The 25,600-nt window shown below is 33.4% G+C and overlaps 1 protein-coding gene and 1 long non-coding RNA gene across 2 annotated transcripts; both read left to right on the forward strand.

The window, feature by feature from the left end:
• Nucleotides 1-280: 280 nt before the first annotated feature.
• Nucleotides 281-3,615, forward strand: LOC107776439 (uncharacterized). Its single transcript, XR_001645978.2, has 2 exons — nt 281-982; nt 3,356-3,615. It is a non-coding gene; the product is annotated as an uncharacterized LOC107776439 (long non-coding RNA).
• A 6,475-nt stretch (nt 3,616-10,090) lies between these two features.
• Nucleotides 10,091-13,086, forward strand: LOC107776438 (beta-amyrin 28-monooxygenase-like). Its single transcript, XM_016596333.2, has 3 exons — nt 10,091-11,053; nt 11,766-11,953; nt 12,713-13,086. Exons 1-3 carry the CDS (start codon nt 10,108-10,110, stop codon nt 13,013-13,015), a joined length of 1,437 nt encoding a protein of 478 aa, XP_016451819.2. The 5' UTR covers nt 10,091-10,107; the 3' UTR covers nt 13,016-13,086.
• The last annotated feature ends 12,514 nt before the right edge of the window (nt 13,087-25,600 follow it).

Raw genomic sequence — 25,600 nt, forward strand, 5'->3', positions numbered from 1 at the left:
TGCGGGGAAGTTGTTATATTGCTCTTGTTCCCTTGCCAGGATTCCTTGTGATTATTGTTGGCTTGTAATTGGGAGCGGGTGGTACGCCTACCACAAGATATAATAAAATGGGAGCGGGTGGTACGCCTACCACAAGATATAATGAAATGGGAGCGGGTGGTACGCCTACCACAAGATATAATGAAATGGGAGCGGGTGTTAACTCATTCTTCCCAACTCATTGACCCATTTATGTGCAAGATTTAATCATAACCATCTAATCTGATGGTTATCGTCCCTTTCCACCTTCATATAAAATATCCAATTATAGAAACCTTAACCAAGTTTCCAATTCCTTGAACTAAAAAAATGAACCAGTCGCGTATCAGCTTGACTCCATCTCTCCCATTTTCCCAAATCACCATGGAAACTCCATAGTTACACAGCTTCCCACCCTAAAGCTCCCCAAATAGCTGCAAAATTCACCATGATTAACACCAATTTTCAGCTCAAAGCCGCTGCAAAAACGCAGCACTTCTCCCCCCAAATCAGTTGCAAAATCCAGTCGAAGAGCTGCTGAAAAATAGCCCCGAAACGCAGCAGCAAACAGTCCTAAAATCAGCACTCCACACTAAGCAAGAACAACTCTATCTTCAGCCAAAAACCCAGCGAAAATTCCAAGCCAAAACTCCATGAAAGGCTGATGAAAATCAGTCCAAAAAGCAACAAAAACTCAACAACAAAGCACCAAAAAATGCTGATAAATTCTGCCCTTCAAACAACCACGCAATCCCAGCTTAAACCGCCGAAAATCCAGCCTTAAAATAACCTCAAAACAAAGGTCGTCGGCGAGTCCGACTTCCTCGCCTGAAATTGTCGTCCGAAGTGTAGTTCGCGGTCCTTGTTCTATCTTGTTGCTGCTGTATTTTCGTGATTGGATTCGGTAGATTCGAGGTGATGTTCTTGCGTTCTCTCGATTAATCGAAAAGTTTCGCGCGATAAGGTTCAATCCTTTACTCATTCTAATGTTAACTATTTGCTTGGTGATCCGATTTTATGACTTGTTATCTATGATTTTGAATGTGTCTGCTAGTATGTCTACTTGAATTGATTGCGAGTGAATTGGAATCGCACGTTTAGTTACACGAATCGTATGCTTACTTTGAATTGGAAAATGGAACTGTCAGTTGTTGAACTTAAAAGAGCAATCTGCGGAGATGCGGTTAAAAATAAAATTGGACCTAAAATTATGGAATGAGATAAAATACAGTTGTTAGTATTCTAAATTTTTCACTTACGTAGATCTATTTACTAATTTATCGGAAGGAACATGCTTAGGCCGTCAACACTTGGGTAAGCAAGCCTTAGGATTTTTATTAGTTTTCGTGGCGAGATGTCGTTCCCTTAATTAAATTTATCCGGAGAATGCCCCGAGGGATTTGTATATATTTATCCAGGGTATGCCCCGTAGTATTTGTATTCGGAGACCGAAAAATAGAACTTGTAGTATTTTTGTTTTATTTTCAATTTTTTTTTCTTTATTTTAGGCGGGGACGACCTCGAGCCTCTTTTGTGTTTATTTTTCTTTTTTTTTGTGACTTTGCCTCAATTCGAACATTTTAAAAGCCGTCTAGATCAAGTACGCAACCGTACTAGTTACAGGACTTGGGGAATGCCTAACACCTTCTCCCCGAGTCAAATGAACTCTCTTACCCAAATCTCCGATGCATACTCAATTTGGAGTCCAAAGTGTTTTAAAGGAAAAATTATTTTTTTCAAAAAAAAAACGATGACCTGGCATACCGAAATCAAATGTCAGGTGGTGACTCTAAGTTATTTCCTTTTGAACACAATTTTGTCACGTTCTAATTGGAAAATTATTTTCAAGCTTTACAAATCTTTTTATTATTTTAAGAGAGTTAGTGAGGTTTGTAAAGGGGGGTGTGACAGCAATTGCGAATAGTGGTCGCAAATGTGAGTGTAGCAGGTGCTGAAGGGTTTGCAATTGCGAACCTTGGTCGCAATTGCGATATTTACGACCTGCAAATTCATAACTTAGCCGAAAATTTATCATTTTACAAACCCTTTCAAAACCAAAACACTCTAGGGCGATTTTTCAAAGACAAGTACTCTTCCAAATCGATGTAAGTCATTTGTAACTTGTTTTTATTAATCTTTAACATCTTTTCTCATGATTTCAACTCAAAATCAAAGGTTTTCATGGAGAAAATTGGGTGTTTTGGGTAGAACCTAGGTTTTTAAAATTTTGGGGATTTGGACCTCGATTTGAGGTCCGATTTCAAAACAAATTGTATATTTGGGTTCGTGGGGGAATGGGTAATCGGGTTTTGGTTCGAACCTCGGGTTTTGACCATGTGGGCCTGGGGGCGATTTTTGACTTTTTAGGAAAACCTTTAGAAAACATATTTTCATGCATTAGAATTGATTCATTTAGCATTTATTTATATAGTTAAGTAACTTGTGGCTAGATACGAGCGAATTGGTGGTGGAATCAAGAGGTAAAGCAATAGTTGAGGCTTGAATTGTGTTTGTGGCATCGAGGTAAGTGTTTGGTCTAACCTTAGCTTGAAGGATTAAGAGTTGTGTCTTATTTGCTACGTGTTAATTGTGGAGTACGATGTATAGGCATGGTAACGAGTATCTATACGTCGGTGTGAAGCATGCCCGTGAGTCTTGCATTGTAATTTTTATGACTCCGTTGTGGTTTATTCGTGCTTCATATGAGAATTATATTGTTGTTCCCTTGCTGGGATGTTGTTGTTACATTATTATTCCCTTGCTGGGATGTTGTTGTTATACTATTGCTCCCTTGCCGGGATTCTTTTATGATTGGTGTTAATAAATGAAATGAGAGCGGATTGCACGCCTGCAACGGTAATTCATGAAATGGGAGCGGGTTGCACGCCTGCAACGGTAATACATGAAATGGGAGCGGGTTGCACGTTTGCAACAGTAATACATGAAATGGGAGCGGGTTGCACACCTGCAACTGTACTATATGAAATGGGAGCGGGTTACACGCCTGAAACGGTACTATATGAAATGGGATTGGGTTGCACGCATGCAATGGTATTACATGTGTACTTGTTTTTCTTATTTCCTTATCTTTTGTTGGTAATTGATTTATGGCGTTCCTTACATTTCTCTATTGTTATCTGTTACTCCCTGTAACATTTTTCCCCCGCCCAACTTTAGCTGTAATTATCTGCTTTTATTTCCGTTGTATATGATTTAACTGCACAAATTTATTTGGTAGTCTGGTCCTAGCCTCGTCACTACTTCGCCGAGGTTAGGCTAGGCACTTACCAGCACATGGGGTCGGTTGTGCTGATACTACACTCTGCACTATGTGCAGATACTGATATCGGAGCATTTGGACCGCAGTGATAGTGTTGTCTCCAGTCCACTCAGGCGACCCGAGATAGTCCTGCAGACATCCGGGGGCCTTGGCGTCTCCTCCTATCACTTCTCTTTCTGTTTTTACTTATTCAGAGACAGATTTGTGTAATTTCATTCGGACCTTATTTGTAGTATTTTTAGATAGTCCGTGACTTGTGACACCAAATTCTGGGTAGTATTGTACTTTAAACTATATAGCAGTATTTGGTTGAATTATTAAGTATTCATCTTCCGCATTTCCGATTATTTAATTTATTCCGTTTTTTAATCACTTATTATTTTAAATTGTTGAAAATGTTTAATAAAAAGGGTAATGATTTTATAATATTCGACTTGCCTAGCTCCTATGGGTAGGCGCCATCACGACTCCAGGCTGGGAAATCCGGATCGTGACATCCAAGCAAGAACGAAACCGTCCACGAGATCATCCTCCAATTCCACAGTCTTCTGTTGTGTTACCCGAATAATGCCTGGATTTAGCGAAATTCGTGTGGGCGAATTTCTCCTAGGAAAAGCATGTAGTAACAACCTTGCCTCCTTATGGATACAAAATCCACCTGCAGAGTTTACACATGAAAATTTATAAGCTTTCATAAAGGTGTATCATCAATCTCTAGGTCGAGACATGGATTCCATCAACTAACTATTACTTTGCCAATGTATATTATTATTGTCCAATTTACCAGGAATATTGACCCACGAAAGAATCTCGCCTTTTAATAAATCAAAACAATAATAATATACACAACTAATAACAATTATATCAAGATTAAGATTATAAGTACATTTAATAGCTAGAGAGTTTATTTTATTAAGTCAGTATAAAACACTTATCTCTACTTGATCCGTTCAATACATACAAAATATACCAGCACAAGAAGTTGGAATTAAACCATTCCCATAATCAAGATAAATTATCTTTAATCTTGTGCTACAATCATTCTTGATAGTTTGTCCAATTCCATCATTAGATTGTGAACATGATCTTTATACTTATAAGAACCGATGATTTAATCTTTAATATATAAGCTAAACTCTATACACTAAATCATCTGCTATATAAGTAAGACACAGATGAATATATGATCTATTTAAAATTTTATTAAAATTGAATAAGCAATTGTTCCACAATAAATACTATATCCAAACCAAAATTCATGGTTAATATGATATATCCCAACAATCTCCCACTTAGACTTTTAACCATGACAATTAATAGAATATACTATGTCTAAATGCATGGTTAATAGTATATACCCTAACAATTACACAGTGTGGAGTTTACCCAGTGCGCACAGAGTGTTCACCATAGAGTGCCCACCCAAAGTGCAGTGGTTGTGGCAAAGAATGTAGCGGGTAAGGGTTTTCCTGAGATTCCAAAAAAAAAATAGATAGATGCTAGCTAGTCTAGTATATGTATGTAATTACGTGTTCTCTTCGCATCGACTCGATATTCTTGTTAGAAATATAATAGATATGCCTTAGATCTAATTTTATATTTAATAATTTGAACATTTTTTTGCGGACATTATTTGATAAAACATATATGCCGTCTTATATTCTTTTATCGAAGCTATTATTAATTTGATTAACTTGATAAGGTTCTTGATTAAATTTTGAGACTTGCATTATTAGTATATTGTATTTGTAAAATAATTCTGGAGAAGAAAAATAATTTAAAAATAGAAATGTAGAAGAAGTAGAAATTAATTTGAGCTCACTGAATTCACATTATTTTCTTAAGTAACTTAACTTTCTCCTAGTACCTGAGGTTGTAGATTATTTCTTCCCATGATAGAATGGATTACACACTGAGATAGCAGTACTTCAAACCTCAGTATTTTAAAGAACACAAATGGTGGCAGCAATCACACTTACATTGTTTGTTTTATAAGAAAACAACGCAGAAAGGAAGAGGAGAATTCAGAATTTTCGTAAGAAAAATCTGAGGGAATGGCCTGCTATTTATAGCCAGCAGGTTGGTTTTAAATGAAGAGGTGCAACTCTTCAAGGTGACCGTTCACGTAAAATGGCTATTATGTAAATGGCTATTTACAAAAAATAAAACGGGGAAATAAAATCGGAGGGTAACTTTAAATTACCGTTACAAAAACGGTCGATTTGGATTAAAAATTAATATTTAACAAATAAATTTGATATAAAAATTAATCAATCAGATTATTTGACCAAATCCGACACCGAGCGAGCGACGATGACGGCGCAAGACTTGCCTTCTTCTCAACTCTTTAAGAGCTAGAAGAAGTGTAATCATATATATACTCAACAAATGAGCTTTCATCCTCCACTATGGGACAATATTCCTTTGTAAAGGAGGGAAAATCAAAATTTTATTCTTCCCTCCATTTCCTATTCACCCCTATTTTAAGCTAAACCAAGCTTAAACCCAACATACATTGTGATGGAGATCACGATAATGAGAGTGAGGTTTCTTTTAATTGAATCTAAATATGTTCTTGATCGTAGGATTATTAATTTGGACATTCATAATCCGGTTAGATCAATATATATGTGATCGTTTTTATGAGATAAAGATTACTTGATATCATTAATTAAATTACATATATAGATGACGCATATAGAGATATGATCATCGAACCGACTCATTGAATAATTCCTAATGGTTAGAATTATCATAAACTGTCAATAGGATATTTTCTTGAAAAATGTGATGTAAGAGTTTCCTTTGACCTGAGATCGTCATAGTAATTGACAAGTTTTTAATTGTGTTTTGATACTAGACATATATGGCTCTATGACGATAATTGAAAGGATATTGGGTACAATTAAATACTTGTAGAATTAGGTACTGATCAAATTCTTGAGAGTAAATTGTATACTTCATTATATCAAGTTGCTAAGGAGTATTGCTAGACACCACTCTTGATTAGTATATTGATGTGGTCAATTTACTACCTGCTTAGTATTGAACCTATGAAGTCGCACACTAACGAGTGTCTTGATCTTTGCTAAAGGATTAATTACTTTATTATTTGATAATTAAATTAAAGAATTTGATTAGTCAAATAAATTTAGTTATTAGTCCAAATAAAATATTATTATATTTTTTGCTAGCACAAAGAATAAAATTAGTATTGTGAACAAATTAAGTTTTCTATTTGGGATATAAAATTAAATTATTTCTCTTGGTTGAAATATATATGTAATATATATAATATCAATTAATATTAATTTATTCTTAGCAATTTGTAATTGGAGATAAAAGTCCATGAATGGACTTGTGGGAAAAGTAATCCAATTTGGACTTGGACTTAACATGAACGTCCACAAAGGACGCGTTTGACAACTTCAATAGGAAATTGGAATTGGACTTTATGGACAGTCTTTTGCGGTAGTAATTCTTAAGAAGAATTACTATTACAAGAAAGTTATTTCTTGTTTTGCTACTTTTGAGTTGGAATTTTTTAGAAAAATTTCAGCACAATATTTTCATTCAATATGTTAGTAGGTTTCATTGATCAAAGAGTTGATAGCAAAAATTAGTCTCGGTGTGTATACGCATAAAATCTTCGCACTATCGAAGAATTTTTGAAACGAGACTCTCTCTCTCTCCTGGCTACGTCTTAGATTCGATCTTTAACATGTAAATAAATTTTAAACACGAAAAAAACTTTCTAGAATTGTTATTGTATAGTCAATCTTATTGATGAAGCTTGAAGCCTAGACTAGCTAGGAAGTTGCAGTATTTGAATTCCTATCTTAGTTAGATTAATTGTAGATATTTTAGGAGTTGTAGCCTTATAAGCGATGGCGAAGCCGGAAAATTCAATAATTAATTTTTTGCAAAGTGTGTTATTCAAAGCGTTTAAAGTCTATTTTTTATTAATGAAAGTAGAAGTAATAATTTTATCTTATACAAAGTATATTTGGCCATTCTTTGTCATATATAGATTTGCCTCTACTTGTAAGGGTGATTGTTGATAAGTTTTTGCCTGCTTATTTTGCTTTCTCTTTTGAGCTGTAAATACTTCTAGTTGGTAATAAAAAATTTAATTACCAAAAAATATTAAATTTAAGAAGATATGCTGCGTATTTTAGACAAACACTTTTATCATCAAGATTAAATTTTTCCTTACGGTGCATATAAAAATTTTAAAAGACAAATAATATAATTTTATCCCGTTTAAAGCAATAGATAATTAATAGCATGTGGGACTAAAAAATTGATTAAATGAACTGGTCTCGGGATTCAACCTCTGTTTTAAAAGGCAGAATTGGGGCTCGCCCTGGGGCGAAGCACTCGTAAAACGCCCTTGGACTTATGTGTGATGCTTAGTTCCGTGAGATTTACGTCTCGGACGTCGCCCAACGCCCAGTGTACTAAGCTTGCCTAATAGAACTTTATGCAAATATGTGTAACTAACCTTGTAAATCCTCAAATTTTCTTAATAAATCGTTGACTATTCAAAATTATTTTTTTTCTTAATCATAAATCATTAGTTGAGAGTATTTTATGCCATAATTAAAATAAAAATTATTGCGCATTATCCACTAAGACTGCTATGATAGTAAATTTTAAATAAATCTTTCATTTAGAAAGTATTTATTTATTTACTTTTGTTATGTCTTTATTATATAATAGTTCATAATTTTTTTTATAATTATTTTTCTAACTATTATTTTTTCACGTTTACGAGATACAATACTTATTAATTTAATAGCTCGGTATTAGCTAGCGCAACTATTTACAAATAATTAATTATCATGGTATAGTTTAGTGAATTATGTGTCACTTTATTAACTTGTTGAAATTTAAATTGTGAATTATATTTTTATATAAATTCTCTTTAATATGCTTTCAAATAGAAAGCATATTAAATAAAAGGAGTATATTTAAAAAAATATCAAATTATAATATCGAAATTCTTTCAAGATTCATTACTCATTAAGAGATACATATAAGATTTCGTATCGAATACATTACTTTTGATGTTTGAGTTGTAACGTTGTTGCAGCTAATTTGCATATTATGATATATGTCATACTTTTCGTATTAATCATAGTCGAATTATAATTTATAAGTATTTTAAATAGATTAGTTGTTATAATTTTGTGATTTTAATGTAATTTTTATAACTATTTTTTATTTTATATCTTAGAATTCTTGAAACTAGTAAAATTTAAAGATATGTGGGACTTACTCCCCATGTCTTAGGGCTTACGCCTCGCCTCGTCAGAGGTAAAACGCCTTGCCTCACGTCCCCGCCTTTCAAAACATTGGATTCAACAAGTTACTACTACCATTTAACGTATCAACAACGCGATATTTAATTTTTGCCTTCACCAACACACGGTACTCCAAAGGTAAAATATCAAGTGTTTGAAGAAATCAATATCTCAAGAAAAGTTTACTCACTATTCGTCGTGATTTTCAAAAATGGTTGTCTCAAATTATTTGTCATTTTAGAAAATCAAGACTAAATTAATTACTTTTTTCCTATATAACCTTTAATATTAATTGTTCTTGAAGACTTCATATACCTCAATTATGAATAAATATTAAATGAATAGAAATTATATCTTAAAATATAAATAAGGGTAAAATACTAAAAAAAGGCGTGTAAAAAAGAAACACGACTGATAATTTGAGAAGGATGCAGTATTATTAACTAGACAGCAATATGTCTCCTCCTACGTTCTTGGTTGAAGAAATTATAAAAACAAAAGTATTTTGGTGCACAAGATATACCCGCATCACGTAAGGCTCGGGGAAGGACCACAACTTAAGGGGTTATAATGCATACTGCCTACTCCGATGAGAGAATCAATGATTAATTCAATAGATTGAACCTATGATTTATAAATCTTACGGAGACAACTTTAATGCTGCTCCAAAGCTCTCATTCCAATCGAAGAATGTATAATTTAGGAAATTTAGATGAGAAAAAATTGTACAAATTTGTATTGGGATTGAGTTTATGTACATTGGCGAAATACATTTTTTATACTATATATTTTTAACATCCATATGTGACGGAGCCTAAAATTCAACTTCTAACGTTTAGAACAAGAAATGAAGAATCAGTCAACTTTCCACCCGGTGAATTTTCTTTTTCCTCACGCTGAATTTGGAATGCTGCGGTGTAGTATTATATATTGGAAAATTTGAGATTTTAGTCCCTCAAATGTCAACAAATTATGATTTTGGTCCTTGTGATATCTTGATTAAAAATATTTAACCTTCAATTAATTGAAATGTGCCACTATTTATCAATCTATTTTTTTTAATCTTCACAACTTTACAAATCGTTACACATAATTACGATGTCTATCGGAAACAACATTTCTGTTTTTATAGGATAGGGGTAAGGCTGCGTACACACTACCCTCCCCAGACTTTACGTATGAGAATAAGCTGCGTTTGTTGTTGTTTTTGTCGTCGTTACACATAATCACGATGTGTTATATTGAGTAGAGTATGTATTATTACTCCATATTTGCGGGTAATGCAGTTCTAAAAATAGTCTAATATAACATATTTCCTACATAAAAGGACCAAAAACACACATTTCTATTAATTGAAGGTTAATTGTGCTTAATCATATATAACAAGGACTGAAATTAAAATTTATTATAACAGAGGGACCAAGAATGCTATTGTCCCTTATATATATGGTAGAGTGATATGTCCTATTTACAATCTTGCATATTATTTATTTGATACACAAAATGGAACTTTTTCTCCTCTCTTTTGCAATAACACTTGCTATTATCATCAATTTTTTGTTCAAATATTTCTTTGCCAAACCTAAAGAAAAAATCCCTTTAGCTCCAGGGACTTTTGGTTGGCCAATTATTGGAGAAACAATCCAATTCCTTATATCACTTTACTATGGATTAGTCCATGAATTTGTTCAAAAAAGAACCAACAAATACAATTCCAATGTCTTTAAAACCTCATTACTTGGCCAAAATGTGGCTGTATTTTCAGGTCCAGCAGCTAATAAATTCATATTTACCAATGGAAATAAACTTCTTATTGGTTATAGACCTCCTTCTGTCCAAAAACTATTCCCTTCTACATCATTTGTACCTATAGAACATGACACAAAAAGAGCACAAAATGTCATTAGCTATTTTCTTAACTCAAAAAATGTTGATAAACTTATTAGTACTATGGACAATATGTCACATTTTCACTTGGAAAATCATTGGAAAGGTAAAAATGAAGTGATTGTGTATGATTTAGTGAAGTTATTCACTTTCTCCCTTTCTATCAGAGCATTTACGGGGATCGAAGATTCAGATAAAATCTTGAATTTTTACGAGAAATTCAAGATTTTTACGCAAGGTCTTTTGGCAATGGACATAAATTTTCCTGGCACAACATTTTACAAAGCAATGAAAGCTGGGATTGAATTAAGGAAAGAAATGAAGGCTATTATTGAACAAAGAAGAGAAGAATTGCTAGAAAATCCAAATTTTCCAAAGGTTGATGTGTTAACTCAATTGTTAGATGAACAAGATGGAGATGGAAAGTATATGACTGAAGTTGAAATAAGTGATAAGGTTTTTGGATTTATTATTGGTAGTTATGATACTACTGCTACAACTATTACTTTGACTATGAAATACCTTCAAGAGAAGCCTCAGTTCTTCAATGAAATAATAGAAGGTACTTCTTTTTTCGAATTCAATTTATTATATTCGTATTATTAAGATTTTATGTTCAAAGCACTGATAATATAAAAATATTTACACATCAGGTCATCCGATTATGTATTTAGTTACCGGTAAATCTACATGATGATCATAAGCATTAATTGGTTAAAGTACATTGATCGTGTAAAAAATCTACACTGTTATAGTGAATATAAGTCAATTAAACCTTATTACTTAGAGTAAAGTACTTAGGGTCATAAGAATGAAGTTCTATCAAGGCCCATTCTTTAGATTGTTTGTCCAACTATATACAAGTCATCTATGGGATAACTTTATTAAAAGAAAAACACTTCCAAAAGGTCAGTCCGGTGCACGAAGTATCCTGCATTCACGCAGGGTCCGGGGAAGGGTCGCACCCCAAGGGATGTGATGTAGGCAGTCTATCCTGATGTAAGCATCAGTGGCTGATTCCACTACTCGAATCAGGGACCTATAGGTCACACTTAGACCACTTTACCGTTGCTCCAAGGCTCCCCTTAAAAAAAAGAAAAACTTCCATTTCCACAAAATATTATCTAATGTTACTAAAAGGATTTGTTCTCTTTGTCATGACAAATGAAAAGGAGATTCTTAGTATTTTGCTGCCTCATATATATCACACTAGTATTCTCAAAATGTTCTACTTAACTATTATGCTAAATATTTGGAAACTTAAAATGAGACAGAGCAAAATGAGATATCAAGGCAGATGAAGCCAAGGAAAGTGCTATGTTGGGATGATATTCAGAAAATGAGGAAAACTTGGAGCTTTGTGAATGAAGTGTTAAGAAACAAACCAGTTGTTCAAGGCATTTTCAGAGAAGCCATAGAGGATATTACTTATGAAGACTTTGTCATACCGAAAGGATGGAAGGTACTTTTTCTTTTACGTGCATCCGGTATCTAGTACATGCATTAGGGCCTGACTAATAAATTCGTATTTGTACCGTAAATCCCACGTTAAGAGGTAAAACACTCTCTAACAAACCTTTGTTGGAAGTCATTAATTGGATTTTGACTTTTTCATGTAAATAGATAGTCTTCCAAAATGTTAAGCAAAATGATAACTCCAAAAGTTAACTCATAGTCAAATGATTTAACTTATATGTATTCATAATGTAAATCGTAAAGAATGTTACACTACATCCGTGTAGTAATATTAGAGCATGTTTGGCCATAAAAAAAATCTCTTTTTTCCCCAAACATTTTCACATTTTTTCGGAATCAGTTTTTGGCAATGAAAATTTCAAATTTCACTTGAAGATGAATTTCATAACTTTTCGAAAATTTGAAAAACTCTTAAAAGTTATTTTTCAAAATTTTCACTTCAAATCACTCACAAAATTCAAAAACAGCTCCAAATTTTGTATTCATGTCCTAACACAACTATAAGTTTCAAAGACCATTTTGATCACTTGAAAAAAAAAATCATTTTTTCTCAAAATTTCACAATTCTTATGTCCAAACGCCCATTTAATATGTTGTAATTATGTAACCTACCTTATAGTAATACTTATTACGCATTAATTGTTAGATAAATGTTCAACACTAAATATAATGTGATGAGTACTAAAATGTTAAATCTCATTTCATCTATTATTATTTGCTTATAAGTATGCTGCAAAATTTGCAGATATATTTGAGTTTTGGAGCAACACAGAAGAATGATGAATATTTTCCAAACCCTAACAAGTTTGATCCTTCAATATTTGAAGGAAAAGGAGAGCTAGTTCCTTATACATCTGTTCCTTTTGGTGGAGGACATAGAATGTGTCCTGGAAAAGAATTTGCAAGATTATTGATTCTTGTTTTCCTTCATAATTTACTTAAAAATTTTAGGTGGAAAGCTAAGGTTCCTTCAGAAAAGATATTGTACCCTTTTTTCCTACTTGCCATCCCAACAGATGGATATCCTGTTAACCTTTATAATGTGTAAGCTCTATTCCTTATTTTTTTATTTTTTTTATATACAATTATTATGTGAAAGGATATATTGTAACCCAAGCTAAGATTGTACATCTTATTATTATAATATATACTATAAAAAACTGTGAAAAACATAGAATTACAGTGACTGTGAGTTATAAGTGACAATGTGGTGAAAATAGCACGGGCTAGCCAGCTTTTGGACTGGTAATTGAAAAATAGCCAGTGTTTGCAAAGTTATTGAAAAATAGCCATTATTTTGCTGCAACACAGAAAGTTCTAGCATAATATACTAGAGATTGATGCACTTGTGTATGAACTCCTAGTATATTATGTTGGACCAGTATATTATGTTGGAACCCCAGTATATTATGCTGGAACTCCAGTATATTATGCTGGAAGTTCACAGTTAAAAAATTCGAATTCCAGTATATTTTGCTGGAATATTTTTCGAATTTTGAACATTATTTTAGTTTAGATTTATCTTTACATAAAAAGTGGCTAAAATTCTATTACATTTGAAACTGTGATTATTTTTCAATTACCGCTTGTAAATCTGGCTATTTTTAAACTTCACCCGACAATGTGTTATCAATTTGTCCAAATGAATTCATATTTGTTTGCAGGCTTAACTTTTTTAGTCTAAACTCTAAAACAGAATATGTAAAAATTACACCAAGTAGCCACTCTAAATGGCTATTATTTAGGAATTAACCAATGTGTCTTGAAATCAGTTTTTCAGTTCAATTTTTTGGGACATATATAGCCAGAATTATCCTGAAATTAAAATTTTTAGTTCAAATTTTCAGGGCAAAATAAATATTGACTAATCCTTAAATAGCAGCTCTAAGAATAGATGTCTGTGCACTTCTCCCAAAGAAGATTTATGCCAAGGGTTAACCTGTGGGCTCTATGAATGGGCTGGATAAGCTGGGCTAATCTCCAGGCCCATTAACAAACATATTAATTTGGGATGTAAGCATATTTCAAGGTCTTGGACTGTAGAGTGGTTAACATTTGCCATAACACAATATACCAAATGGTAGTTTTTATAACAGCTTTCGATTGACCATTCAAACAATTGAAAATGATATAAGACCAAGCATACATTTTGGGTTTGCGTCTCACCGTCACCAATTTCACGTGTCTTCGTCCAAAATAGTTTGACTTCATATAAAAAAAACATCTCGAAAACCTAAAATAACTAAATAAAAATATCTATTTTTTAATTGTTTAAACTTTTACATTACATGAATAAATAATAATCAGCATATTTGTGGAGTCCATTACTCAAATAGTCACTCAACTATCCCAAATTATCTGCTAAAGTCATTTTTCTTTCGTTTGTAATAACAAAGTCACTTAACTATGCCTATTATCACTCATAATGTCACTCAACAAGATTTTCCAAATTTTTGATTGTCAAATACCTATTTTACCCTTTAAATTATCAATTTCTTAACTTTTTAAATATTATATTTTTTTTCTTTTTAATCTACATTGTGGACTTACCTATAGAATAAATATATTTTATTTATAAAATAAAAAATTAATTTTCAGGTCATATAATGACGGAATAATAATATAATTGAGCATAATTTTTAAGAATATATAATGTATATTATAAAAATAGCTTTATTTAAATAATTATTTTTATATTACGTGCATGGAATATATATTTTACAATCTTTATTTTCTCTCGTTCTCAATTGTGTAAATAAATTTTTGAATTTTTATTTTTAATACTAAAATTATTAGGAACAAATTATTCTAATTAATATTTTTACTATGCTCATTATTTTGCTATTCCAACATTATATATGCTTAAATACTTTTTATGTTTTAATTTATAAATAAAATTTATTTATTCTATAGGTAAGTCCATAATCTAAATTAAAAAGGAAAAATTATAATATTAAAAAGTTAAAAAAATAAAAAGAATATAAATATTTATAATTTCGAGGGTAAAATAGGTATTTGGCAATCCAAAATTTGAAAAACCTAATTGAGTGACCTTCTGAGTTCTATAGACATAGTTAAGTGACTTTGTTGTTGCAAACAAAAGAAAAATAACTTTAGTAGATATTTTGAGATAGTTAAGTGATTATTTGAGTAATGGACTCCAAATTTGTGTGTAAAATTCATAGGGCAAAGAAAGGTGAAATCATACCTCCAAATTAATTTTTTTTTTAAAAACTCCAAATTTGTCTAAAGTTTGATATTGTTTACACATACATCCTTACGTATCATTCTCATGAGCCATGCGACTCATGAGTACCCTTTATTTCTCTTGGGTTGGATTCAATCATGGATTTGAGACACGAGATTTGATTCAATTGGTAAATTGGTGATAGTGGCGTGCGCAAATTTTTTTATAAACGGTGTCAATATTTAAAGAAATAAATAAATGAATAAATTATTATTACGACAAGCGATGTTATTTTTATATTTAACCCAATATTTTTATTTTATTTATTATTTATTCTTATAATTTACAAAAAATAATTCGACGAAACGATGGCACGTGACACTGCTTTAAACAAGGTGCCTACGCCCCTAATCGGAGAGTATATGACTTCTTGGTAATCAATAAAATTTCGTTCTTTATTATCTCCATAATGTTTAAACAAATGTTTTAAATTATAAACATAGTTGAAACGGAAAAGGGTCATATATGCAAGTGAGCTATGCGAATTAGGACAGATATGTCTGTCGTTAATAGCTTGGCACATATATGCACAATTCGTCCAATACTTGGTCATTCATGCCCTTTGTTTAACGGAACCAAAGTAATTGCTTTATACCGTGCTTTCCCTCTCCTACTTTTATAACGGTGCTTTCCATCTTATTTTCTCTTACATTATATATTGAAAAATAGCGTCAGTAACGTCTGTTTTTTTTTTTTTTTCTGAACTTGGTTAGCCTGTGAATGGCCTTTGTTGGGTTGAAATATATTGGTCTATATATTGCAAGGTTAGAGTTATAATTATTGAGCTGCTTCAACGTGGAATTAGCAAAGTATAATTAATCTCAATATAGATTACGAATTAGTGCAAAAGTAATCTGATTATGCTGAATTGTCTAAATGCCAAAGCAGACGTAAACGAAACGGACTTTAGTAATTACAAGGAAGTACTAATACACATAGTTGACCCAAAGTAATTTTAAAATTAAAGCATAATTCGTTGATTAATGCTCCTCCAGTCCCAAATATTAGTGGTTTAAATAAATTGACCTTTGTTTAATTATATTTAAATAAACATACACAATTTAAAGTTGTTGACGTTAAACCAGAGAGTAAGAACTTAAAAATAGGTCATGCTTTCGAGCTTCTGAAAGACAGGTAGAATTGAAGAAAGCACAAACAAATTCGAATATTATATTATTAATATAATAAATAAATATCAATTACTACTTTTAGTAGAATTACTTCCCGAAATGATGTATAACAAAAAAAAAATGATTATCAAATTACTCAATAAATAAATATGATTATCACACAATTTCTCAATCAAACAAAAATAATATATCAAAAATATCTTTGAAATAAGGGTGGGTCGGGTCCTAACGGATCGGGTCAGCAGATTTTTGTTGGATCCGATTATTAATTATTTAAAAAAGACAAAATAGTGGTTCCATTTAACTAAGGGCATGAATGACTAAGTATTAGACGGATTGGGCATATATATGTCAAACTATTAACGACGGACATATCTGTCCTAATTCTTCATAGTTCGTGACATATATATGCCCTTTTCCATAGTTGAAAATCATAATAAATTTTGTGGGTCAAAGGAATTTATTGCATCATATTCAAATTGTATGACAGTAACGACACTTGTAACCCTTTTAAGAGAGGGATACAACCTCACTAAAAAGACATATATATCGAGGTAGATATTGACATTAATTGTCTTGTGTTAAATATGAAATTTTAACAAAACACGTAAATCCGATTACTCATAAAGAAGAAGAAACTCCTACAAGATAGGAGTGAACATCGTCGCTTAAGTGGGCGTTTGATTATAAGAATTGTGAAATTCCGAAAAAGTGATTTTTTTAAAGTTGAAAATGGTATTTGAAAATTAAAGTTCTATTTGTACATGTATAAAGTTGTTTTTGGAAGCGAAAATTTTTAAAAAATAGGTTTTTAGATTTTCAATAAGTCAATACCAAGATTTGCTTTCTGCGCCTACTGATGTGATGATAATTCAGAAGCTTTTTTGCAAAGAAGAAGGGCCCTGTTCCTATGGGTTGGAGTTTTTCAAATTCCGAAAAATTATGAAATTCAACTTCAAGTGAAAATTTGAAAAATAAAGTTGTGTTTGTTCATAAATACAAGTTGAAGCTATTTTTGAATTTCTGTGAGTTTTCTTGAAGTGAAAATTTTGAAAAACAGCTTTTGGAGTTTTTCAAATTCCGAATTTTTTTGAAATTCAACTTCAAGTGAAAAATTGAAATTTTCATGGTCAAACGCCGATTCCGAAAAAAGTATTTAAAAAATCGAAAAAAAGAAATCTTTTTATATGGCCAAACGGACTCTAAGAGCCCGTTTGGACATAAGATTTTTTTTTTCGATTTTTTTTTCTTTTTTCGAAGTCAGTGTTTGGCCATAAAATTTTTAATTTTCACTTGAAGATGAATTTTGGAATTTTTCGAAAATTTAAAAAACTCCAAAAAAAAATCCAAAATTTTCACTCAAATCACTAACTAAACTTCTAAAACAACCCAAAATTATATTCATATTCAAATACTATTTTCACTTGAAATTTTTTTTCACTTTTTTTAAAAAATTTTACAATTCTTATGTCCAAACGCTCACTAAATATCTATCTATATCTATATCTATACTATATTAAAAGCACGAAGACCCTTAGCGAAATGTCGTTCGCCTTTTTTACCCTCTAAAGATAGAGTTCATAGTGGATAAAATAGTCATTTAATTATTTTCCTAAAAAATTTGGACTTTAAAATCAACTAAAATTTATTTATTAAATACTTCCTTATTTTAACTATGTACAAGATCCTAAATATTAGGACTCTTCTTAAATCCTTCAAAGTTTCCAAGTTTTTCTTCTTAACCATGTTAAGAAGCGTACGTTAGGCAATATTTTTCCAAGTATTTGGCCATTTTATTTTGATAAAAAATAATTTAATCATATTTAGAGGGTGTTTGGCTAAGTTTATAAGTTGGTCAAACTGGCTTATAAGCACTTTGTGGTTTATCTACGCGTTTGGTAAAATTAAAAGTGCTTATAAGCCAAAAGTCATAAGTCGGTCTTCCCCAACTTATCAAATTTCAGCTTATAAACACTTTAGGTTTGACCAAAATATTTACTATTCTATCCCTAAAATACTTCTTTTTAAAACAAAACTCTTCGTATACCCAGTTCTTCAGCTGCTTATTATTAATTTCAGCACTTTTATCCAAACATGTAACTATTTATTCTTAAATCAGATTCAGCACTTAAAAGTGCTTTTCAGCACCTAATGCTTATCAGCTACTCTACATCAGCTAAGTCAAAAGGGCTCTTAGTATCAAACTTAGATAGTTAAATATAATAAAATTCTATCTTTAGCCAAATCCCCGTGAGGCATATGAATTTTTCAAGTCTTTACCCTTTTTGTTTTATTATAAATAATATAAATTATGCTTGAACTTAAATAGTTAAATATAATAAAAGTTTATCTTTGGGCAAATCCAACTTATACGTAAATAAGTTTTATACTTTTTAGTCTATTTCTTTTACTTATCGGCTAATTTGATAACCAGAAGCGAAAAAATAGGCAAAATAAGTTTTTTAACAAATTGTTCTTTTTAATTTTGGTTTCTTCTCTCTCCATTTATTGAAATGTTACGTTAGCATATTGACAGATTTAATTAGAACCGTCCCAAAATATTAACTATTTGATATAGTTGGAGCAATTGTACATCTTATTAGAGCATTAAAATCTTTATCTATATATCAGCATAAAAGTTCTTAGTGAAATATCATTCGTCAATTTTGCTCTTTAAAAATAAATTTTATACTAGATAAAATAGTCATTTAATTATTTTTCTAATTTTAGGACTTTAAAATCAACTAAAATTTTCCTTATGTAAAGCCCATTAAGAATAGAGTTGTATTGGACTACTCCTATAAGATTCTTTATTATGCAAAATGTGAGTCAGCAAAATTACGTAGGAGTCAAGCGCGCAATGAATTCTGAAAACATAAAGATTCAAAACATATGTGTTTTCTTACTATTTGTAAATCGAATTCTTATTGAAAAAATTATAATTATTCTAAAATATTTAAAAATTAGAATGAGCAAATATTCAAAACTCGAATTAAGAAAAATCAAGTTATTTCTTTTAATGTTGAGAACAAATAATTAAGTCATTGAATTAATTAATTAGTAAATGAATCCAATACAATTATTTTACAAATTTATCATATAAGAATTTTTTTTGTTAAATTGACAAAACACTTAAAGTACATAAATTTTATTTTTGTAAGAAGAATATCGACAGTGAAAGAAATCATAAAATATAGCAAAATTAATTACAGTAAAAATAAAGATTCAAATCGGTGAAAAAATAAATTTTAAGCAATAAGGTAAAATTGTAGAAAGCAACCAGATTATAAATAAGTTATCATTTGTTTCTTTCTTGCATTCAGTCTAACAAATGAAAACGTCTCGCTACAATTTTTATACTAAGCTTTTTCTTGTAAAATATTAGTTCAATATTACTCATTCTTTAAACTTTACATTGTCACTATCAAATTCTTAAGAGGTATAATGCCAACTTTTTTCATTCGCAAAGTTTTAAGAGACCAAAAGTTTTAATTTTTAATTTCTGTCATTTGATAAATCTTTAAAGAATTGTAAATATTAACAATTCATAAGTTTGGACATAATTCCAGACAAAATAACAATAAGGCGTCTAAATAAAATTCATTCATTTGTTAAGCTAACTAAATGGGAATAATATTTATTATTTAAAAAAAATCTTAAATTATATTTTATAACTAAAACAAATTATCTAATAACATGTATGTAATTTTTAAAATTTGTGTATTCATTAATATAGATATACGCGCGGAGTGTGCACCCTCAGACTAGTTTTATAAAACGTCTCTTTTGCTCTGTATTCAGTCACTAAAATTAAAAAACTTTGACTCAGTCTCATTATAAAAGTTCGTACCTATCTTTAACTGAAAAATTTATTATTTTTGTACACGTCTTATATGTCAACATCTGTAAACATCCTAAATAAAAAGATAGAACTAAACCAAAAGGGATAATCACATCCTTTAAAAAAGAATTGCTTAAATCCTTTCCTAATCTCCTATAATAGGGGAGAAGTATATTATTATCTTATTAGTCCTTGTCAGGCTCCATAGGTTACTAAATCTGCCTTTGTAATCGGTGTATTAACAATGGCTTAATTTATTGTTATTTATTAATGAATTAGTAAATTTTATTTTATGGCTCTATCATAGAGGATACACCTGTGCACTTACTTCATGTAAACAAAGGAGAAAAATACAAAAAGAGCATACACCTGTGCATCTGTTTACCTAGAAAATCACTTTTTTCAAAAAATAAAGAATCTTTAGTCTTTATGTTCATATATTGATCTGTGCTTAAGTAGGCTAATCCAACCACTCTAACCATAAAAATGAAATTATTTTACCATAAAAAAATTATGGCGGGATGAATAAAGTCATGCCAACTTTAATTAAAGGTCTTGAATTCACGTCTTGAAAGTGAAAAAATCTTAATAGCCAACGTTTTCTCCTTTAATTAGCCTTACGTGACACTTTATCTGATCAAGTAATCAAAGGTGCACGTTAAGCTAAGTAGCTAACCCATATTAATATCAAGAAAATAAAATTAAAATTCAATTTATAGGTCACGAGTTAGAGTACAGTTATTACTGCTTGCATTAGGATAAATTATCTAAATTACACCCTTTGGGATGCGGCCCTTTTCCGAACCTGTATACGGTAAAATCGAAGGGCTCAATTTTATGATTGTTAGGGCGTCTCGTAGAGACCACCCCTGGAAGGCTCGAAGTTTAGCTCGGAGTTCGCCCCCGAGGGTTCTCAACGGTCGACCCCGAGGCACTACAAATCAAAGGCTATGATGGACCGACAGAAAGTTCCCAAAGCACGTGATTAAAGCTGACACATGTCTATTAGGCTAGCATGAGCCTGTACCGTGGCATTAAATGGCTATATCAGCCCCATACCTTTGTAATAAATACATTTATACTATGTTGGGATTCCCCCCTCATATATAAAGGGGATCCTTATCATTTTGTAAAGATCATCTGATACACTCTCAATACTGAATATACAAGAACATTCTCTCTGCTTCCTAATTTAACATATTCTCTTGATCTTATTATTTACATTTATTGCTTAGATTTGTTGTGTTCTACTTATTGTTCTTCATTTATTGCTCATTATTGGTCATAAAGAGCCGCCATCGGATTTATTATAACAGTTAATCCTTCATCGACTGCCCCTGACCAGGCATCCGACTCGACCTCGAGGTCCCGTATACGCAAGCTCGAGCCCCCGATTTCTAGCCATTCGTTTTGGTCATTATACTGTTTTCAAGCTATCATATTATTTTCTAATCCTTCACTTAGCATCTATTGCCTAATAACTAGCATAAAAATAGATCACATATTTTTAGAACCACAAAATCAAATTTAATTGTCAATACCATTTTCAAGGTAAACAGTTTGGTGCCTACCGTGGGGCTAAAAATAATAGTGATTATTTTCTTGCTGGTTCACTCCATAATGCAAGTTACCTTTCACACTTTTTTTTGTCCAAGATATTTGATTTCAGGTTAAAATGTCTAACTTAGTAAACGCGCATGAAAACAACAATCTTGAAGACCATGGAGAAAATGGTGTGACTGCTCCAAGTGTTGGTGTACCACCACGAAACCCTGAGGATGCACCAGAAACGATTCCCATGGACATGGTCTCGCGTAACGCTTAACACGTCGAAATAAGCTCCCACTCCAACAGGAGCATACACTAAGGAGATCAACAAGAATCTCAAAAAATCCCGGCTCAGGAAGAACAAGGGGTTAGCCTTTACGTTATTTTTGAAATGTTACAGGCACAACGACTGGCAATTGCTCAGCTACAAAGCCACTAGAAAACTCCCAGTACAGTAGTACTGGAAACAGCTCCCCAAGCCGAGTAGGCACCAGAAAGATCAAGCAACAACGGGTCGACAGCCAACCCCGCCATCATAAAGATGCTCGAGGACCTCTCAAAGAGGATCGAGTCAGGCGAGAAGAAGATAGAAGCTAATGACAAGAATGTGGAAACCTACAATTCTAGGGTCAATCAAATTCCGGGAGCACCCCCGATCTTGAAGGGTGTGGATTCGAAGAAGTTCGTACAGAAGTCGTTCCCACAGGAAGCGGCTCCAAAACTCATTCCAAAGAAGTTCAGAATGCTCGACCTTCCAAAGTACGGCGGAACCTTGGACCCTAACAAGCACGTCACTACTTACACTTGTGCAGTAAAGGGCAACGACCTAAAGGACGACGAGATCGAGTCCGTCCTACTAAAAAAGTTTGGAGAGATGCTTTCGAAAGGGGAGATTATGTGGTATCACAACCTGGCCCCAAACTCGATAGATTCATTTGCCATGCTGGAAGATTCCTTCATAAAGGCACATGATGGTGCCATCAAGGTAGCTACAAGGAAATATGACGTCTTCAAAATCAGGCAAAGGGAGAGCAAGATGCTGCAAGAATTCGTATCTCGCTTTCAAATGGAACGAATGGAACCACCGCCAGTCTCTGACAACTGGGCAGTACAGGCCTTCACTCAAGGCTTGAACGAGCGAAGCTCGATAGCTTTGAAGTAGCTGAAGCAGAACTTAGTCGAATATCCCACTGTGACTTAGTCGGACGTCCACAACCGATACCAATCAAAGATCAGGGTCAAAGATGACCAACTAGGAGTCCCCTCGGGCTCGGTATATCCTAGCAGGCTTCCAGCAAAGGAGCCAAAACCAAACAAAGAAAGATACCAACCATATATTGAGGATAGAAGGAATGCCCCGAGGTGCAACGTACCCCGCAATGACCGAAGGATGAATCGAGGCCAGAATCCTCGGGAACTTGTTAGCAAAACGGGATTTGATAGGCATACAGAGCCGACGAAGGCACCTCGCTTGTCAGAATACAACTTCAACGTCGATATTTCAGACATCGTATTCGCCATCAGTAAAATCAGAGACGCCAGGTGGCCAAGGCCTGTACAATCAGATCCTTCGCAAAGGAATCACAACTTAGCATGTGAATTTCACGGCACGCATGGTCACAGGACCGAGGACTGCCGACAACTCCGGGAAGAAGTAGACTGACTCCTCAGTAAAGGTCACCTCTAAGATTTCCTTAGCGACTGAGCCAAAAATCAGTTCCGGGAAAGAGAGGCGACCAAGAAGAATGAAACAAACGAGTCACAACATGTCATCCATATGATCTTAGGAGGCATCGATGACCCACACGAACCCATGGTCAGGAGAACAAAAATATCCATCACTAGGGAAAAGCGAACTTGAGGTTACATACCTGAGGATGCTCTCACATTCAGCAACGAGGACACCGAGATCTTGTCCCAGCCTCACAACGACGCACTGATAATCTTTTTCCTTGTAAATACATTTCAAATTAAATGTGTACTTGTGGATCCAGGTAGCTCGACCAATATCATCAGATCGAGGGCAGTAGAGTAGCTCGGACTGCTTGACCAAATCATGCTTGCCTCTCAAGTCCTCAACGGGTTCAACATGGCTAGCAAAACAACGAAAGGGGAAATCACCCTCCCAGTCAACGTGACCGGCACTATCCAAAATGCCAAATTCCATGTCATCGAATGAGACATGAGGTACTACGCATTACTCGGAAGGCCGTGGATACACAGCATAAGAGCAGTACCATCCACCCTCCACAAAATGATGAAGTTTCCAACGAAGGACGGAATAAAAACCGTGTACGGGGAACAACAAGCAGCAAGGGAGATGTTCACAATACATGACGTAGCACCGGTACCAATGCCTTCAACGTTGAAGGAACCTCAGGACAAGCAAACAGTGAAATAGCAATCACGAGACACATTCTCGGCTATACCTGAAATGAAGGACCGTGTGGTGTCCTCAAAGCAAATATTGAAGACCTGCCAAGACTCAAAGCGCCATTGCCACTAAGGTATAACCGCCTCCCTTTTTGCTTACATTTCACACTAACCTTTATGCAGGTATCCGATTGAAACAGCCGAAGCGCTTTCCAACTGGAAGTCCTTAGGTTCCAAAAGCATACGTTGCACTCTTTTCCTTCGACCGGGTTTTTATCCCAATAATGGTTTTACCGGTAAGGTTTTTAACGAGGTAACATCCATATGCTACCTAAGGAAGACTCAACAAGTATCCAAGGCTTCTCTTCAATCAACCTCGAATACTGGGGGGCATCCCCCGGAAGGTCACCTCCTCGGAAAAGCCAAGACATGCTAAATAGGGTTTCGATAGGAAAATGATGTACCGGGCCAAACTGTCGAACGAACTGTGCCCGTATAGAATAACCGAGCCCTTGAAAGCAAAAGTATGTATACTTGTTCCAAGTAAACAAAGAATACTTTCCCCTCCATCAAAGTATTTCGTGTTTTAAAGGAGTTCAGTATTTTTTACAAAAACAACTCCAGAGCCAAAAACGTCCCAAACACTCGGAGACTGACGTCAAAAACTCAAAACCATATGACCCCCGGGTTGGAATTATCAAGCTCGTAATCCCTCAATGAGGCAACGTGAAGTCTACAAAAACGGCTCCAGAAGCCAAGAGCATCCCGAACACTCGGGGACTGACGTCAAAAACTCGAAACCATATGACCCCCAGGTCGGAAGTATCATGCTCGTAAGCCCTCCACGAGGCAACGTCAAGTCTACAAAAATGGCTCCAGAAGCTAAGAGCGTCCCGAACACTCGGGGACTGGCATCAAAAACTCGAAACCGTATGAACCCCGAGTCTGAAATATCAAGCTCGTAAGCCCTTATTTAGACAACGTCAAGTCTATAAAAACAGCTCCAGAGCCAAGAAAACTTTCAATATCTCGGGGACTGCTGAGGCCATAAGACCCCATACGGGCAACCCCGACCCCATAAGACCTTTATAAGGCAACACCCAAAACTGCAAGACCTCAAGCAAGGAATGAACCGCACTTGTACCAAGTAACTAAATCTGTAAGACATCAAGCAAGGCATGAACCATACTTGTACCAAGTAACCAAAACTGTAAGACCTCAAGCAAGGCATGAACCATACTTATACCAAGTAACCAAAACTGTAAGACCTCAAGAAAGGCATGAACCTTACTTGTACCAAGTAACTAAAACTATAAAACCTCAAAGACATGTAAAAATTAAAAGACCTTACAAAAGGCATTATCCCGACCTCAAAGTTAAGGCTATATATTCGAACTTGTAAGACCCCTAAAAAGGCATACACTCGATATAGACGCTGAAACTACTTCGCTCAAGGACTGAAAGGATCCGGCCAAACACAATGACTATGGTCAC

This window comes from Nicotiana tabacum, chromosome 18 (genome assembly GCF_000715075.1).
Source record: "Nicotiana tabacum cultivar K326 chromosome 18, ASM71507v2, whole genome shotgun sequence".
Lineage (NCBI taxonomy): Eukaryota > Viridiplantae > Streptophyta > Magnoliopsida > Solanales > Solanaceae > Nicotiana > Nicotiana tabacum.